General features: G+C 38.7%; 1 protein-coding gene across 1 annotated transcript in view; it reads right to left on the reverse strand.

Moving 5' to 3' along the window:
• The window catches only part of NTRK2 (neurotrophic receptor tyrosine kinase 2), a gene marked incomplete at its 3' end in the record, with an annotated part of 199,668 nt that overhangs the window by 29,290 nt on the left and 150,875 nt on the right, over positions 1–19,503 (reverse strand). Inside the window, exons 14-16 of the mRNA XM_081317128.1 lie at positions 15,024–15,154; positions 9,675–9,847; positions 86–320 (exon numbers count right to left, since the gene is read on the reverse strand). Of these exons, the coding sequence (XP_081173254.1) occupies positions 86–320; positions 9,675–9,847; positions 15,024–15,154 (539 nt within the window). The remainder of the gene's footprint in view (positions 1–85; positions 321–9,674; positions 9,848–15,023; positions 15,155–19,503) is intronic.

Raw genomic sequence — 19,503 nt, forward strand, 5'->3', positions numbered from 1 at the left:
TTCTTCTTCCAAGTTCTCACTAGGAGAAATTCTGCCTTATGAAAATAGGTCCTTCCTCCTAAAACCAAAGTACAGCATTACTTACCCTGTAGTAATCTGTGCTATATACATCTCTTGACATCCCAAAATCTCCAATCTTCACCAGCAGGTTTTCCCCAACCAGGCAGTTCCGAGTAGCAAGGTCACGGTGCACAAAGTGCTGTGATGCTAAGTAAACCATACCAGCTGCAATCTGCTGGGCAATGTGCAGCATCTGGGATTGGGTTAGTTCAGCTAAAAGACTCCCTTCGGCCATCAGAACTGCATCAGGTCCATGAGCCCTGCGTGGAACACAGAAGAAATGTAGGAGATCTAATGACATTCAGGCGAAAACTAGGTGGTGCTTCTCAGAGGTAATTTCAGGAATAGACGCTTCATCTCTCTAGTTTCCCAACTGGTGCATATGGGAAAGGGAGCGAGGGCACCAAGTATTAGCTGGGTTGTGGCTCTGGAACTTTTTCCTGTCTAGCTACACAGAGTGCAACTAATGATGAATGGGAAAGCTCTTAAAGGGTTCTGTTCGGAGAACTGGTTGTTAAATTATTTGAATCCCACCATGGTCTCAGGGTATGTCAGCAAGCTTAGATTTTTGCCTCCTCTGCTTGTATACGTATCATTACTATGAAATGCTTGAAGCTGCCTCCCTGATAATTAACAGCAAACAACATTCAAAAGCAAAGAAGTGCATCTTAAATGAGCTGCAATTGGTAAATAATGGTTTTTCCTGAAAACCAGCACTAACTTCTGATTTTTTTGGCAGCACCATACCATAGTGAACAATGGGTTTGCACTTAGAACCGCAGTGTCCCTTTAATAATCGTGGCATTTACACGTCCAGCCACTGATTTCTCTTAACAAGTACAACAAAAAGCATTTTAAAATGGGCTTAGTCTTTTCACAACAGTTAGGACTTGTGACTGTGATAAACAGGTTCCATAATGGTCATAACTCAAGGACTATCTGAATCCTCTTTCTTTACATATTGAAAATGAATTAACTTGATTTCTCAGTGAAGCACAAACAATTTTCCTTTTCCTGCTATTAAATCATCCACCCTACCCTGTTCTGAACATATTTTGTTATTTTTTTAATGTCAATGTACCTTACTGCTATTTCCACTTAATGTTGATCAAAAACATCTATAATATACTTCCCCGATCAAATATCTTTCTTTCCCTGCTTAGGCAAGAGTCACTCAACTCTGCATTTCATTTTTGTGCTACTTTTCAGGAGCTTGTTCTGTTCCTTCTTCCTCAATATAATGTGAGACTTCAAAATGTGCCATATCATTACTGGGTGATGCACTTGCTATTCCTGCTTCTGAGCTGTAGAGCTGTGAAAAAACTCTTTTCAGATAGTAGAAGCACAGATCAAGGTTGCTCAAATTAAAGGCCATGAAGTACATGCACTTCAGAATCACTCCACTCTTTGAAGCTCAAAGAACACTGCGCTGAAAATCACATACAGTCATATTCTTGCCTCTGGCCAAATATTTGGAGTGTAAAATAGAACATAACTGAAGGCTTCCGAGGGGCTAAAATACCACCAGCTTTTAACAGGGTTCTGTGATCTCGTCATGTTGTCCTTCTGCCCCATTCTTATTCTCCCCCGCAAAAGTCAAGTGTATCTATCTCAATTCAATATAATTTTCTACAGTCATATATCAAGACTATCCAAGGAAATACAAGAATGAGAACCCACTCCTATATCCTCTTGCTGCCATGACCAACTCGGTCAGTTTAGAACAGGGTTAGGCAACCTTGGCTCTTTTATGACTCGTGGACTTCAACTCCCAGATTTCCTGAGCCAGCCATGCTGGCTCAGGAATTCTGGGAGTTGAAGTCCACGAGTCATAAAAGAGCCAAGGTTGCCTGCCCCTGGTTTAGAATAACCCCAAAAGATACAAACTCTGATTGTGTTGCTTCTAGAGTTTCTGTAGACAATTATGCATACCCTGGGGTTGGTGGGGTTTTTTGTTTTTTTTTTGAGTTGCATTCTCTAGTCACTGCTTCATCTCCTCTTGAAGTGGATTTATTTTTGTCAGCATTTGCTCCTGAAACATTTCAAGCACATTGCTAAGCACATTGGTTTGTGCTTAAATTGTAAGCCGCCCTGAGTCTTCGGAGAAGGGCGGGATATAAATGGGATTAAAATAAAAATAAAATAAAATAAGTGTTGCACTGCCTAAATTTCACATTCAGGAATCCTTTTTGATCTTTAGATCCTGGCCTGCAATTGTCTGTCTGTCTGTCTGTATCTGTTTTGAGTTGTGCCTGTGTGTGTCTGCCTACAAATTGTGAGATCATTTTTTTTCCCTCCATGGCCTTGGGGGGCGCTGCAGGGTAAGAAATAAATGTGCTTCCAAAGCATGATTACATGCAGATTTTCTCTCCTATCATAAGTAGTGTCAAATGAGAGAAGAATGCTAAATTTCAATTTCGCTTAAGAGAGTCTCTTTTTCACTGAACCATTCTGGATGTTACAGATGAAAAAAAACACACCTTTTTAAAAGGAAGATATATTACCGTCACATTGCTTCAACTCAAAATGCAACAGTTAGAAGGGAAGCCACTACCATAATATATGGGTGCTTGAGTTGCTATTAAAGCAATGCAGTTATGACTAATGTTTAATGCATACATTCCATTGTGGGAGGCTGTCTCTTTCCACTAATTTCCCAGACATGCAATAGAAGTAAATCTCTATCAATAGGTTTTCCAAACCTTCTAAGGCTAATGAGTATCTTTAAGGTAAAGGTAAAGGTTCCCCCGCACATGCGTGCTAGTCATTTCCAACTCTAGGGGCCGGTGCTCATCTCCGTTTCAAAGCCGAAGAGCCAGCGCTTGTCCAAGGATGTCTCCGTGGTCATGTGGCCGGCATGACTAGATGCCAAAGGCGCACAGAATAAGCAAGCAAATAATAGATATATGTATATCCCAGAGCTTGCCATCCAGGGAACTTGCTTGCTTGCTTACTTACTTGCTTACTTACTTACTTATTTATTTATGATTTATTTATTTATTTATTTATTTATTTATTTATTTATTTATTTATTTATTTATTTATTTATTTAAAATAAAGCAAAAAGGCTCTGCTTGCTTGTGGTTAGTGGTATTTCTCATTAAGAGTTTTCTTAGGAAAAACAGTTTGTGGTGTGGTGTAATGCCATTCTTCACTTACCATTTGTACCTATAAAAGATAGATAAAAAGATGGAAAGAAAAGTATCAAGACAAAGCAATATAATAACAAAGAAAATCAGGCTTACTGGCTTATTGAGGGGGGTGGGGGGAGAGGAAAACAAATAGGTGAGTGAAAAGTACTTGGCCATGTTTCAATCTAACCATCTGCAATACATGAAGCTTTTTTTGTGTCTGCATACTAACAGTCTAACAAAAATTGGGCAACTGTACACACTTTAGTGCAGGGGTGGGCAAATATGGAAACTTTAACTCCCAGAATTCCTGAGCCAGCCATGAGAGTGTAACTCCAGTGATTGAAAAATTGCCATAGGAAAGAAAGAAAGAAAGAAAGAAAGAAAGAAAGAAAGAAAGAAAGAAAGAAAGAAAGAAAGAAAGAAAGAAAGAAAGAAAGAAAGAAAGAAAGAAAGAAAGATTGCCATAGTTTCCCAACCCTGCTTTAGTGTAAACTAAATTTTTAAAAGTCATAAAAATGGATAGAATAATTCAAATATCATTAGATGCTCAGCAGGGAAGCTCCTGCTCTGTCACCATCTTAGTTACCCAGCCTGTGGAAATTAAACTGATAAATACTGGGGAAAAACCCCTCCTGAGTTAACCCCAAGTATCATAATTCTTGATTCAAGGCTTTATTCCAAACATATTAATCTAAAACATTTTATAGAAGAAAATTCTATGTTAAAAATATTTCACAAAGAAACATTTTAGGTGAAATAAGAGAATGAAATATACTGAATATACTGAAATAGACAGATGATTCATTCCTTCAGCTAAGCTGGTGAATAACCCAGCTGAGTTCACACAACACCTAAATCCTAAAATATTGCAATGGGCTGTCTGGGGGTAAAACAAAGCACGGCTATGGCATACATTTGAAAGAAAACCAAAAAGGCTGTAATTGTGGAGCCTGTCTGGCAAGAATAAAGAATGCTTATTGACAGAGAATATGCAGGTTGAAAATTTGTATCAACTCTGGGTGGTTAAAGGAATGATAACAGTAACAAAAGTTAGACATCCTGCATACCACAGCTAGAAGTCTCCAACCTGTGGGCTGTGGCCCACTACTGAGCTGTGGCCTGCTGGCCACTGGGCCGTGGAACAGGCTGCCCAGGGTGTGCATGTGTGTGTGTGTGCACTCACCCCCACTTGCACTAGTGCCACCGTGGCTAGGCAAATGGAGAACTGCACGGCAAAAATGGGGCACTGCACAGCAAAAATGGGGTGCTGTATGGTGAAAACGGGTCGCTGCATAGCGCAAACAGGGTGGTGCTAGCACCCATGTGGCAAAAATGGGACACTGCATGGCGAAAATGGGGTAGTGCTAGCAAGGGTCACGTGGGTGCTAGCACCGCCCAGTTAGCGTCACACGTGTTGCGGCCCTGTTTGTGTGTGTGCGCGCATGTGCGCAAAATGCTTCCCTCTCCCTTTTCCCTCTGGTCCACCAACCAAGAAAGGTTGGAGACCTCTCTATTAGATAACTACTGAAGCATTCATTAGATAAGGCTTAGGAATATGGACAGCTAGAAACCAATAGAACAATTGTTAGATCTTTACTAAAATGTTTATTAGATAACATTCCTTATATATCTCACCTTCTGCTTATCCCACCTTCCGCTTTAGTGAAATTGTATAAAGCTTTCTTAATTCTATTATTCAGGGTTCCGTGACATTTTTGGCCAGGACCCCTTTTCTTCAAGAACTTCAATAAAAGGAAACAAAACCTGCACCTTGTGTCTGGTGTTCTTCATCGGCTTCGGCACCAGGCTCAGATCCGAATTGGGGACAACAATCGCTTGCAAATCACACTGTTTGTGGAACATATTAGCCCAATAAAAATAAATCATACTATACTAATACAGCTATACCAATGCTCAGCAGCAATTCTTTGGGTTATTAAAACAAAACTACTTCACCTAATTAGGAACACCTAGTCTTGAACATGGACTTTATATATACAATGATGATGATATATCTATCATTTCACTTTGCCATTTCTTTATGGATGCATTCTTCTTTCAGAACAAGACTAGACAGTTTTGTTTGTTTCTCATTTGAAATATTTTATATTTTCTCAGGGGAATGTTGTACATGCATTAATAAACAAAAGGTATTCATTTTAATAAAGAATGCATTTTGGCATTTGATGCAATAGCTTTGATTCAGACTTCTAATTCTGGCTTCTGCTTCCTTCTTCTGGGAGAAGCATGTGGCTGTTTGTTCCTCTTTTTTAAATTGCCAGAGGGGGTGTGTTCTGTGGGTGGAGGTGTGCTCTGATTGGGTGGGAGTTTAAGTGTGTTCTGATTGGGTGGGAGTGTGTTTTGAATGGTGGGTGTGTTCTGATTGGGTGGAGGTGTTTTGAGTGTATGGGCTGGTCTCAGCTGCCAGCCTTAGACCTTAGGTTATTTTGATAACCTAACTACCATTCATTTTTAATCACAGGTATATGGCTAATTTTTATCATAATGCTTTTCAGAATGCTGTTAGTAGCAAGCAAGATAAAACAGTTCAGAGAACATAAGATATAGACAACATAGAAGACCAGTTTCCCCCTGAGAATCACAATGGGAAGTAATACCTGGCCACAAATGTAGATTAGAAATATGCAATATTTATATAGAAAAATAGATGTTTTTAAAATAATTGAAGACTTCTATTACTCTGACATAGACAGAGCTTAAGCTGTGACAAAGAAACCAGTGATTAAGTGATTAGCCTTAGCATAACTGGGCATAAAACCAGCCGAAGGGAGGCAACCCTAGACTTAATCCTAAAGTATGACTATGATCTTGTGATGAATGGTAACTACTACAGAATCTATAGAGGACACTGACTATAATATTATTATATTTAGTATGCACTCAGTTGAGGAACTGCCTGTGGGGTCCAACACATTTGAGTACAGAAGGGGATATTTATCAGAATGAAGGGATGGATGAAAAACAGAGGGCCAAAGAGAAATTATTTAAAGCCTTAATAACTGAAGCTCAACTAGGTACATTAACAATGTAAAAAAGACCACCAAGCCCATGAGGCCAGCATGGCTTTGGAATAGTGTCCAGGTAACTGTAAGAGATAATGAATGAAAAGTCTGTCAAAATTTAAGGCAAAGGTTTCCCTGCCCAGTTAAAGAGCCTTGGTGGAGCAGTGGGCTAATGCCTCCTTAAGTAACACCAGCTGCCTGCAATTAGTGCAGGTTCGCATCCCACCAGGCTCAAGGTTGACTCAGCCTTCCATCCTTCCAAGGTAGGTAAAATGAGGACCCAGATTGTTGGGGGCAATAAGCTGACTTTGTAAAAATGCCGCTTGAGATGGGGCCGAAAGCCCTAATAAGCAGGCATATACATAGAATGAAGGCTATTGCTAAGCTTGTAAGCCGCCCTGAGTCTTCGGAGAAGGGCGGGATATAAATGGAATTAAAATAAAATAAATAAATAAAAATAAATGTCAATCTGTAAGGTACGGTTCTCGTCTTCATTTGTTAGCCAAGGGAGCCAGCATTGTCTGAAGACACTTCCATGTTCTTGTGGCCAACATGATTACACTCTGAGGTGCACAGAACACTGTTACCTTCCCACAAAAATGGTACCTATTTATCTACTTGCATTTGCATAGTTTCAAACTGCTAGGTTGGCAAGAGCTGGGACAAGTAATGGGTGGCCACCCATCATGCATTCAGGTCTTGAACCCAGGTTGTCATATCTCTAGAAGACAGGTTCAGCACCTTTAACCGCTGAGCCATTGTGCCCTCTCCCATCGTAATTAGGAGTACAAGAAGGAGAATAAGCTTTGCTAGATAATGGGGGGGGGGCTGAACATGTATATGGAAAAAACAAAAAGAGAATAGTAAAAACTCCTTTACATATATATTAGAAGCAGGAAAGGCATTCAAAGCAACTGAGGCATTGGATGACAAAGAAGCCAAACTGTCCAACATTCTTAGATTTTTTTTAAAGTTACTCATCAAAGGCTCTTGAGCAAACTTAGCATCCATGGGATAAGAGGCCAGGTCTTTTTATAAATTGGTAACAGGTTAGAAAGAACAGAAAGGAGAGATTGGAAATAAAGCAGTAATTATCTCAGTGGAGGGAAGTACAAAGTAGAGGGTCTCAAAAACCTTTATTGGGAATCTATTCAGCTTATTCAGAAATGATGCTAAACAGCAAACTGCCCAAGTATGGGGATGATAATAAAATATTTGGGCTGATAAATAACAAAAATAACACTAAAGAACAATGGAATTATGTCTTTAAATTGGATCAATGATCAACCAAGTGACAAATGTATTCCAATTTAAGTAGCTATGAGGTAACACATATTGGGGCATACAAGCCTTCATTATATAGAATTTGATGTGGTCTGAGCATTGTAAGTAACTATGACAAAGATCTTGGGGTTATAGAATAACAGTAAAATAAGTGGTGTGGCAACTGTGAAAAATGAAGCAAAAGAACATTAGGAAAGGGACTAAAAATAAAATAACAACATGCCAGCTTTGTAATCCCCATTTATGGGACAGAGCTTGATAAAAAAGACAATTGAGTGAGAACATGACTAAGGCATATAAAATCATGCATGCACAAGCTGGAGAAAGTAGATGAGAGGGGTTTTTTTTTCCTTTGGCTCTTAAACATTAAGACCAAGGCCATGCAATAAAGCTTAGTGGATGATTTAAAACAGACAATAGAAAGCATTTCTCCATAGAAAGCATAATTAGCCTGTGGAATTCATTACCACATGGCATAGGGACATCTGGAAGGCCACTATGAAAAACAAAATGCTGGACTAAAGGATGGGTTTTTGGCCTGATCCAGCAAGACTATTCTTACGCAGGAATGTGTCCCAATCAAATTATTCCATTTGGACCACAACTCAGCAATTTGGAAAATAGACCAATTTCATCTTAGACCCTTTGGAAAGCTATCCGGATTGATTACAGGGCCAAATGCAAATTAAAGAGTTGGAAATGTGAATCTTTGCACACTCACTGACTTTCACGGAGAATTGACACATGACTATAATTGTTTACCTTTTTTTCCCCACAGAGGTCTATTAAATGTGTATGTACGGCAGAATATTACAAGAGGAAGAAGTCTACCAAGTTTCAGAAAGGAACTTGGACAAAATTAGATGAAATGTGAGAGCATAGTTGCCCCTTCTGAGTGGATCAGAGCTGCCAAATTCAAGATGAACAGCTTCAGGGATTTTTCTTTAAGGCCAAACTTTGAAATGTGTTGTGCATTTACAGGAAAGTGGGATTCTGAAAAAGAAATGCATTTTCCAATACGAACAACTATCAGATTTGAGTTTTGAGACTATGCCCCTCATATCTCACAGATTGTTTCATATACCGGGGATGGAGAATTAACAAAGACTACTAAGTGTTAGTAAGAAAACAAGGAAGCTCTCCTTTCAGATGAACTTCATGCTGCACCCAATCTTGAAACTTATTTAGCAGCAATATGAGCATTGTTTGCCATTTGTCTTCTTCAACATATATTTTTCAGTATCTAGTTGTCCTATATCCCCAATATTCCTTGGAGCTATACCTTCTCATTGTCAGTCACCAACACTCCTTAACTTCTGCGCCCAAGTAAGGCCAACCAGATACTGCTAGTTCTATCATACAGGTAGTCCTCAACTTACAACAGTTCATTTAGTGACCATTCAAAATTACAATGGCACTGAAAAAAGTGACATATGACTATTTTTCACACTAATGGCCATTGTATGACCACTGCATGGTCATAAGTAGTCACATAATTTAGATTCACATTCAGATGCTTGACAACTCACATTTATGATGGTTACAGTGTCCTGGGGTCATGTGATCCCTTTTTGCAACCTTCTGACAAGCAAAGTCAATGGGGAAACCAGATTTGCTTAACAACTGTGTTACTAATTTAAGAATTGTAGTGATTCACTTAACAAATGTGGTGAGAAAAGTCATAAAATAGGGCAAAATCCGCTTAACAAATTTCTCACTTAGCAACAGAAATTTTGGGCTCAATTGTAGTCATAGTAAAACCTTAGTAAAATGATGTACTGTTTTGATTTTAATCGCAAAAAACAAAGCTGAATTCATTGTGGTTCCTTCATTTTTTCCACACCTTTTTTTATATCAGAGATATATCCCATCAAATACTGGTGAACTGCAACTCTGAGTATACCTGCTGCCCTTGTTAGTTGTGGCTTCTGGGCACTATAGTTCAGCAGCATCTAGAGGGCCAAAGGTTCCTAGCCCTGCATATAAAATGCTTGGAGGAAAAAATATAGATATTAACAGAAACACCACATGCAGGTTTTTGACTCTCCAAATCTCTAAATTAATAGTGAAATGTCAGGGGAGTTCAAGGGAATTCAGATCTGAACGTAGAATGTGGAAAAATAATAAATAAATAAAATAAATAAAAACGTACCACAAACATTTCTTAATTTACCTAAGGAATTTGTTGAGATCTCCATGTTTCATGTATTCAAAGACCATGATGAGAGGATCTCCCTCCACACACACTCCATAAAACTTGACAATATGTTCATGCTGTAGATTAGTCAGTAGTTCTGCTTCTCGATGGAAGTCTTTGCGGGCATTGTCACTGGCATCTTTCAGAGTCTACAAAGAAAGAACCAAAAGTTGAAAGAAAGGTATTTATTTCCAGACACTTAACTTCTGTATCTTGTTAGTCTTCAGGAAAAATCATGAAATTGGAAGGAGTTAGCTTAAAAAGATAAGGTGCTTTGGTGTAACTATATCATAGTTACTGATACCATTGGTAGCTTCTTCACCGGAGACAAATTCCTTGTGTGTCTAATCGCACTTCGTCAATAAAATATTCTATTCTGTTCTTGGGATTCTCAACTCTGAACTCAGTGACTCTAATATCCACATTTCTGATCCAACCCAATTTTGGAATATTGGGCAGAATGATGTCCATTGCATCTGTCTGTCCATCATCAAGGCAACTATCTCAAACCTATATAGATAATCCTTGACTTATCTCATTTAGTGACCATTCAAAGTTACAACAGCACTTACGTAAAAAAGTGACTTATGACTGTTTTTCACAGTTATGACTTTTGCGGCATCCCCAGGATCATGTGATCAAAATTCAGATGCTTGGCAACTAGTTCATATTTATGACGAGTGTTGTGTCCCAAGTCATGTGATCAACTTTTGCGACCTTCTGACAAGCAAAGTCAATGGGAAAGCCAGATTCATTTAACAACCAGGTTACTAATTTATCAACAGCAGTGATTCACTTAACAATTGTGGCAAGAAAGGTTGTAAAATCAGACAAAAATCACTTAACTAATGTCTCACTTTACAACCGAAACTTTGGGCTCAAATATGTTCTTAAGTTGAAGACTACCTGTACTGAATGAGGTCACATGAGCTAAAAAACCCAAACATCCTTCATTTTTGTCTTGGGCTACATCTCCCCACATTACTGTTGTTCCTGATGAACTCAAAATAATATTGTGATATTTTTGGAAATACTGCAGTAAAATGTCAAGGAGCTTTTGCTGAACTTTGTAATACCATAAAGATGGAGGTACATTTCTGAGGAACTACTGTCGTAACCGTATCTACATACAGGCAAAATGGTATTTATGAAGAAAGACAGCGCTAGCAGCTGAATATACCCGCCCTTATCTCTCCCAGGAGTGTTACAGCGATAACTGTAAAACTTCATTTGGTAGAACATGTTGCATCTCTAGTGCTATTAAGCCCTTGCTATGGAACCCCTAAGGAGCCCAATGAGCTTTTGCTTTTGATCTACAAGAAGCTGCTGAGTTCTATGATGGAACGGTTGCTGTGGTAACGATACACTGCCTTGTGAAACAGCCAAATGAACAAGTTCTCTTAATCCAGATAGGTTCCTTTAGTCTGAGAATTACTCTTGTGGGAACATTTTTATGACATCCTCTAACGTTGGGGTCCTCAGTGCAGTTCTCGTACAACTAGAAACTTGCTTAATATTTTTTTTTCCTCCTTGCCCTCTCCATCCCTCTGAGACCTCAGCACTTTCCAGATGTCTTTTGCAGGATTCACTGTGAGGGAGGACCTTTCAGTGGCCATCCCTTCCTGCTATCTCCATGAATTTACTGGAAACTCTGAGGACAGTTTCCATGTACATGTTCTAAATACTGACAACAGTAGAATTGTCATAAAGCTTTTCCTCAGATGAACGTTTACTTTTCTCGAAATAGAATAGATATCTTTGTCGGGATCACTGCTGTATCTGGAAGAAAATTTTATTTTCCTCATCCATTTTCAACAGTTTATTTATTTATTTGTTTGTATCACAACTATATAATTTTTACAAATAATTCAAGGCGGTGGACATACTTAATACTGCTTTCTCCTCCTCCTTTTCTCTACTACAACTCTGTGAGGTGGGTTGAGCTGAGAGAGAGTGACTGGCCCAAGGTTACTCAGCTGGCTTTCATGACTAAGACGGGACTTGAACTCATAGTCTGCTCTCTACCCTGGTGCCTTAACCACTAGACCAAACTGGCACTCCTTAGAAGAGATACAGTAGTAAATATCTCTACTATCTTCTTAAAATGTTTGTCAATCAACTTACCTAAAATAATCCTGAACTGTAAATGTTTGTTTATCTGTTGGTCGATCTGCAGGATAACTCCCTAAACACTGAACAGAACTGGACCAAATTCTATAAGTGGCAGAAGCCAGGAAAAGGAAGAATGAATTCAAAAATTGGAGGCAAATCTGTTTATGGAGAAAACTATACTTTGGGCAATTTTCCCCACATTACTGTAATTCCTTATGAGGTCAAAATAACATTGTAAGGTTTTTGGGAATATTATGATAAAATAGAAAGGCTCAGAGATTATCATGAGCTTTGCAATATTGCAAAGATAAGAGATAATCTTCTAGAAATAACTAAGTTATAGCTGTAGATGTGTTCCAGATAAAATTGCATTTATATACTGAAAATGATCCCTAGTATTTTGAATACTCATCCTTATCTCTCCTAGCACCATAAAAAGGATAAACATAAATTTTCATTTGAAGTCATACAATTACCTTGATTGTAATTTTAAACAGCAAAATTCTAATGTTAGTGACTTGAATGTATTCAAAATGAAAACATGAAAACCCTTCAGAAATCAGGCAAAGTAGAGAGCAATGTGTATTAATGACTAGAATTAGAGAAGAAATTGGTCAGTTCCAGACTTTGGTACAATTTGAATTAATTTGTGCTCCCACAATTGATAATAGACAAATTAGAATGCCAACACAGTTATCTTTTATCTTTTGCAGTGTAGTTCTTTGACCAATAAAAGTATCTAAAAATAGCATAGAAGACGGCATATGAAAATACCTATATTAGGGGAAATTGCTTGCAAAGAAATGCACATATTAAGAGCAAAAAATGCATAAGAATGTATACTGCAAACAGATGCCAAATCAGGATAGAAAATTTGTTGGTTAGAAAAAAAATACTAATTTTATATCAAACAAAATAGGCAATTTTGTCCATCTTTACAGAAGTCTGAACTTTAGCCTGTTGCCAGTGTGGCTTCTTAGAATAAGATTTCTCCACTTCTGGATAAAACTAATGTAACACAAGTCAACTTTCAAACAAGATAGAAAAAGGCCATTTCCACTCAGCACACCCTCTCAGCGCATTGGTTTTAGAGGGCTTACAGAAAGCCACCATGCCATTTAAATCTCACTTAAATCTTGCACAGGAGCTGAATGGAAAGTGGAAGCCTACAAATCAAGCTCTCTACAAACAAACTGAAAGTAAAAATAAACCCATTCCCCCCCTCTCTTTCTCCTTCTCCTTCTCTATTGAGATTCTCAGTCATCAGTCATGGTTATCCCAAAGGTGCAATTTGAAAAGCAGCTAGACCTGCCTGATATTTTCCTTAAAAATGTTTCACTTCTCATTTAAGAAGCTTCTTTATTTCAGAACTGAAGAATGGGTGAATCAAGAAAGTCCATTTACCTTTTGAATGGCACCTTTGGAAACTTCTCCTTTTAAAAAAGCTAGCTGTGTGTTTTTCTTTTCTATGTGTGAACATGTATAAATTTATTTACCCTATTTCTATATAAGATCTCGGAATACCTACTCTTTTCAAATCATTTATGGTTACAAGATCAAAATATCTGCTGAATTTTTTCACTTTCCCCTTTTCTTGCCAAACACTTCATTTTCAGCTTTAGACGTCCCACAAGGCACAACAGTAGCTATTTCTTCACATGCATACAGTACACAATGCTGTTCTGGGTTGCTCAGCAACCAGTGAAGAGGCATGTCAAAGATCCAATGAATGAAAAGAAAATGTGACGATACTTGAACATTAACAAAGATATGGGGCAACTTGTTCTGTTGCTCCTCAATCTACATTTTTTTCTGAAATGGACATATCAGTCACAAAGTACTCCATCTCAACTGGAGAAAATAGAAACTATTTTGCAAAACTGGTGGTCAGCGCAACTCAGTTCTGCACCTATTCTGGAGTTTGCCTCACCAGTCTCCAGAATGTGTCCTTATTATGTTTGTGTTTCTGGATTTTTTTCTTGCATGAATTGTGCTTGTCCATTTCATCTCTTTATCACTAAGACAACCACAGGGTTTGAAAAACAAAGTAAACCCAAATGAAAGCTAATGCTTAGCTTTGAAGTCAAATCCCCAGATCTGTCAAAAAGTGACCTATTTTGTGTATATTTGTTAAATGTATGAAAGGAGTTGAAGAAGAGAATAAGGTTACATACACTGGGGCTGTTCAATGCTGACAGAGTAAACCAGGGGTAGGCAACTATGGCCCCTTTACAACCTATGGACTTCAGCTCCCAGAAATCCTGAAACAGCATGGTTGGCTCCAGAGTTCTGGGAATTGAAGTCCACAGGTTATGAAAGGGCCATTGTTGCCTACCCCATTTGTTTAACAACTGTTCAAAGTTACAAAGGTGCTGAAAAAAGTGACTTACGACTGGTCCTCATATTTATGATCATCGCAGCGTTCTCCCTGTCACATGATCAAAATTTGGGCTCTTGGGAACCAGCATGTATTTACGATGATTGCTACATCCTGGGATCACATGATCAACCTTCCCAAGAGGTTTCCAACAAGCAATGTGGTTGTTCAATGACCACATGATTCGCTTAAGGACTCAGCAAAAAAGGTTGTAAAAGTGGGTGCAATTCACTTAAAAATTCCCTATTGTGGTCCTAAGGCAAGGACTATCTGTAGATGCAATGCAGTGGGATTCATTGCAAAGCTCACCAAGATCTGCCACAGAGGTCCAGAACATTTTCTGTTTAAGGATTCACCTTTCCCCTGTGGGGTGTTCTGGAGGGGCCATAATCTCCCACTGAGTAGGGCCAGGATAAAAACTTCAACCAGATTGCATTTCTTTGTATGCATCATTAACATTGCATTGAATTTATTCAACACAGGTAGCAAGATGACTCTTTATATATCTAATAGTTTTTCGCTTCATCACAATAACCATTACAGTTACTAGCAGTTCTTAGTGAAACTTGTGGGACACCCAGGGTCCAAAATGGTGCAGAGTTAAGTATAACTCTGGGACTTTGTATGGTAGGACTCTGCCTTAAAACAACAGCAATTAATATAACTTTGTAAATGCATAGACTAAGGAGTAAGTATTTCTGTTGAAACCCAAATGCCTTTGTGGATCAGCAATAACGGGAGGCTAAAGAAAGTAATATTCTCAGAAAGAAATAGTTTATTCTGGAGAAACAGAACTGACTGGTGTATAACAAAAGTCTATAGGATATTTTTTTTACCTTCACAGCAACCAAGATCTTATCCTGTTCAAAACATAGGTTATAACATTCAGCCAAGAAGACTTTGCCGAAGGCTCCTTCTCCCAGCTCCCTCTTGAGGACAATATTGTGGCGCTTGATATGCTGCACAACTGTAAGGTAAAAAAGTGAGGATCAGTCATTAATTTCTAGTTAGACTGTCAATAGCAGGAGCTTACAGCATACTAAATGAAGCTTGCTATCTGGGTTTGCCAAGTCCTGTTGAAATGGGTCATAGAAAGTGAGATGTCTAGGTTTTGCCTCTTCTCATTATTAAAAAAAGATGAAAACGAATAGTCTTCTATTGAGTTGTTTAAAGTTAAACAACTCTACATATCATTAAAGACAATAACTCTAAGAGGATTCAACTTTTGTTAAAAGGAAACAAGATGGCTGTAATGTGGAGCAGCCAAAAGATTGTGAAATACATAGCATTACTTTGAGAAGATGTTAGATGGAACCCAAGGTGGTAAAAAACAAAACAAAAATCACATAAAATAAATATATTCATTTTAATATTTCACTTATATATTTATTTTCAGTATGTATATAGCAGCCCAACTCAAACAGTGTGATTCTGGATGAAGTGCAGCAAAAATAAACATTAATAAAAAAGCAATCACCCATACCTCATTAAAAAGCAGTCCAATATATAAAATGGTGAATATAATTTAATATTGAATATAATAAAATTTCAGACAACCAGAAAGTGACTCCAGTCAAGTGAGTCCCGCATGGCTGGAGAAAATGTCAAGTACCTGCTCCCAACCTTAAAACCTTAACTAGTTTCTTGTACTTTCATTTAGACAAAGTGCAAGGTGTAAAATGAAAAGAAAAGGAAAGAAGGTGTGAAAAAAAGACAGGAAAGTGAAGAGAAAATGATAAAGTTTAAAGAATGTCAAAGTTCAGAATTATTCCAGCACTGGATAAGACACCTTAGCTGGGCTTCCTACTTCAAAACAGGCTGTCTTCAAATAATTTGCAGTATGGCTGTATTATTATATTATTATTATTATTATTATTATTATTATTATTATTATTATTATTATTATTATTATTATTATTATTATTATTATTATTATTATTATCATCATCTTCTTTACTTCCCCTTCTTATTGGGATGATGATGATTGATGATGATGATAATTCTGTTCCTTTGCATGTACATCAAGAGCCTCTGTACTGGAGACAAATTCCTTATGTTTCTAATCATGCTTGGCCAAATAAAGTATTCATTCAATCAATCAGCCAATCAATTTCTTACAACTGCCTGGTTATCTTTTTATTAACATTACTGGACCATATGACCTTATAATCTTTTCAGGTAATTTGCTTTATTTCCTTATTCATCTTTATGCTCATATATACCACTATGACAACTTCAAGTAACAAATACTTAGGAGTATTTGTGTCGGTATTTAATGGAACAATGCCAGCTTTGTCCAGATTGAGTCTTTCTGAACTCCTTGGGTGGTCATGAAAGGAGATTTCACAGATCTTGCAGAGATCCTATATATGTGGTATAACTTGGGCCATGCTGGGTTAGGAAAACTGTCACAGAAAGTGTTATTTCCTACCTGTCAAGGACTGCATGCATTGTATGTTGTTTTTTACTCAGACTTTAATTTGTGTTTCTTCAAAATCAAATCAAAATGGTCAAGAACCATAAAAATAACAAATATCATAACATCAGTCACTAAGATACATCCTTCCACCTTAAAACAAACCTCTCCAACTATTCAAAGAATGCCAAAGCAATAGTTAATAAAAATAAATTTAACTGGGAAACCCAAACTTACAATGCAGGAAAGAAAGTGATCAAATAAACACATAATCGTAAAACTATTTTATACATGATATACTTGTATAGAATCTATAGAAATATATAGTATAGATCAACTGCTTTAATCTTCACCCAAAACTTTCAAAAGGTCAATATACATTGATCTAAACCCCAGATGGATTTCTTCCAGTTAATACAAAATGTGTGTTGTGATTCAGGGTCAGCCTGTGGGTTCGGCAGTTGGGTCGGATGATTCAGAGGAGGAGGAGGGGGGTGTTGGAGACCTTGCTGAGGATAGTATTGAGGCTCCGCAGAGCCCTCAGCCAGGCCCCTCCCATCTGGTCACGACGCAGACCCAACTGTGTGAGCCTGACAGCGTGGATGAAGATGACCCACAGCTGGCCCTGTTCAAGGACACCCGACGCAGGAGGCAGTCAATCAGGAGTAAACAGAGGAAGGCAATGGGGCACCTCGGAAGGAGGCAGAGAGAAGCCACGCCCTGAACTGTTTAAAAGGGGAATGTGTGGGAGGGCTGGTTTGCTGAAGGCAACCGTTTGAATAGCTCCTGTTTCATGGTTCGTGTTTGCTCTCTTTGCTTTATGTTAATAAATTTGGCAGGCTTAGTTCCAGCCTCTTGCCGTTTTGTAAAAGGGGTTGTCCCTGCCTTTTCTGCAGGGCCGGTAGTAGGCTGGTACAGAACAATGTGGTGATGACCACCAACTCAGGTGATTTACAATGAGAATTAGATAAATTAATCAAGGACCAAAAAAAACCCAATGGCAGGTAATCCTAATGGCTATGACACTTCAAGAATCAAAGGAACCATGTCTCTGAATAGTGGTCCCTGCAGTGGCGTAGCGTGGGGGGTGCAGGGGGGGCCGGCCGCACTGGGCGCAACATCTGGGGGGGCGCGCTCGCACTCGCAGCTCTCTGCCCCTGCCTGGCTCACTCACTCACTCTCACTGCAGTGCTGGCTGTGCGAATCCGATCCGAGCCGCTGGGTCGCCGCCCACTGTGGAGGGGGGGGGTGCCAGGCATGCGGTGCGGTGCGGAGAGAGAGCGAGGGACTATCTGGGGGAGGGACAGTGCAGCGGCCGCCCAGCGCAGCGCTGAGCGCGGGAGAGAACCACACCAGACCAGCTTCCACGTGGTGAGTCTCTTCTCCTTCCACTATCTTCCTGCACTTCCTGTAAGACACACCATCCTGACCCTCAGGGCTGACGTAGGTATTCTTTGTACATGTACATTCAGAGATTTCAATATGACCAGTACTCAGGTAGGAAAACTTACTAGGTAGGAACTGCATATGATCTTACATACAACAAACTTGTATTTAGATGCATTTTACTTTAATTACATCAGTATTTTCATAACAAACAATACATGTGCTTAGGGGGTAAGGGTTTCTTTAACTAATCTAGTGGAAGAGACTCGAGTGCTAAAATCCACGGGTTAGGGGGCGCAAATTACTTGCCTTGCCCCGGGTGCTGACAACCCACGCTACGCCACTGGGTCCCTGGGAAACAAAAGCCCCATGTTCTCCTTCTGGGCCTATTATGGGCCCTGCAGAGGATGAGGAATGTGAGTAGACTGATCTTTAGTCCAACCAGCACTATTCAACTTGCATTAATTGTATTAACAGTTGTCTTCTTGTCAATGAAGAAGACAACTGTGGTGCTGAAATAACTCCTAAAAGATATCGGGAATAACTTTACAGAAAGGTATTCATTTTTTTATAGAATCAAGACGGTTAATCATCTAGGGACATCTCTGATCCTGTGGACTTCAGGAAATAAATTAAAAGGAGGAAAACAAAGCACATTTGTCATATGTCACAATAATTTTTTAGCTCCTTTAACAACTGTTTCTCTTTATTAACTGGGGGGGAGGGATGGGGATTTCATATAAGGGTGAAGACAAAGTATGCCCCCTTTTAATTGAATCCAGCTTTCTCTGTGGCTCAGATCTCTTGCTCTTCTTAAACTGCCTCTTACTCTGTCTGTTTCATTCAACAAGTAGGACAAAGAAGGCATTTCATTCTATCAAATAAGATTTACAGTTGTGGTCACGGTAAAAAAAAAGGGAGAGATAGAGATAAGAAAGAAGATGGGCCAATATTTCTAAAGGAGTTTGTACAATAGATTGCTAAAGGAACTTATTACTAATAGACTTAAACTTTGGTTTCACTGGTGTTTTCTTTGAAGTCTCCTTTTTGAAAATAGATAAGATTTAGGACAGGGGTCTTCACACTTGGCCCTTTTATCAATTGTGGACTTCATGCTCCTTGGGTCTGTTTTTTGTTGTTGTTATTGTTTTGTTTTGTTGTTTTGCTGTGCCTTTGAGTCATTGTTGTCTCCTGGCTACTGCTGCATGCCATTAAGATAATGAGAAGAGTCTATAGTTGTGCAAAGGATACTGCAATAATAAGATAAGGAAAGCTAGCTTATTTGTTTATCCATGATCTTTGTAAAAATGGTTCCAAAATCAAACATCCCACATTTAAATTGAATAAGGGAGCCTAATCACAGAGCAAACTAAACCTCCAGTTGTAAGCTCAGGTTTTCCAATTTAATTGAGACTAAGCTTTGCTGAACTAATTGTTTTCTATGAAGACCTGAACCAATCTTATTTGCTGATTTAGCTGGCTTTCTTTTCTGTAGCATTCAGTACCTTCCAGAT

Source organism: Vipera berus, assembly GCF_964194415.1.
Source record: "Vipera berus genome assembly, chromosome: 2".
Classification (NCBI taxonomy): Eukaryota; Metazoa; Chordata; class Lepidosauria; order Squamata; family Viperidae; genus Vipera; species Vipera berus.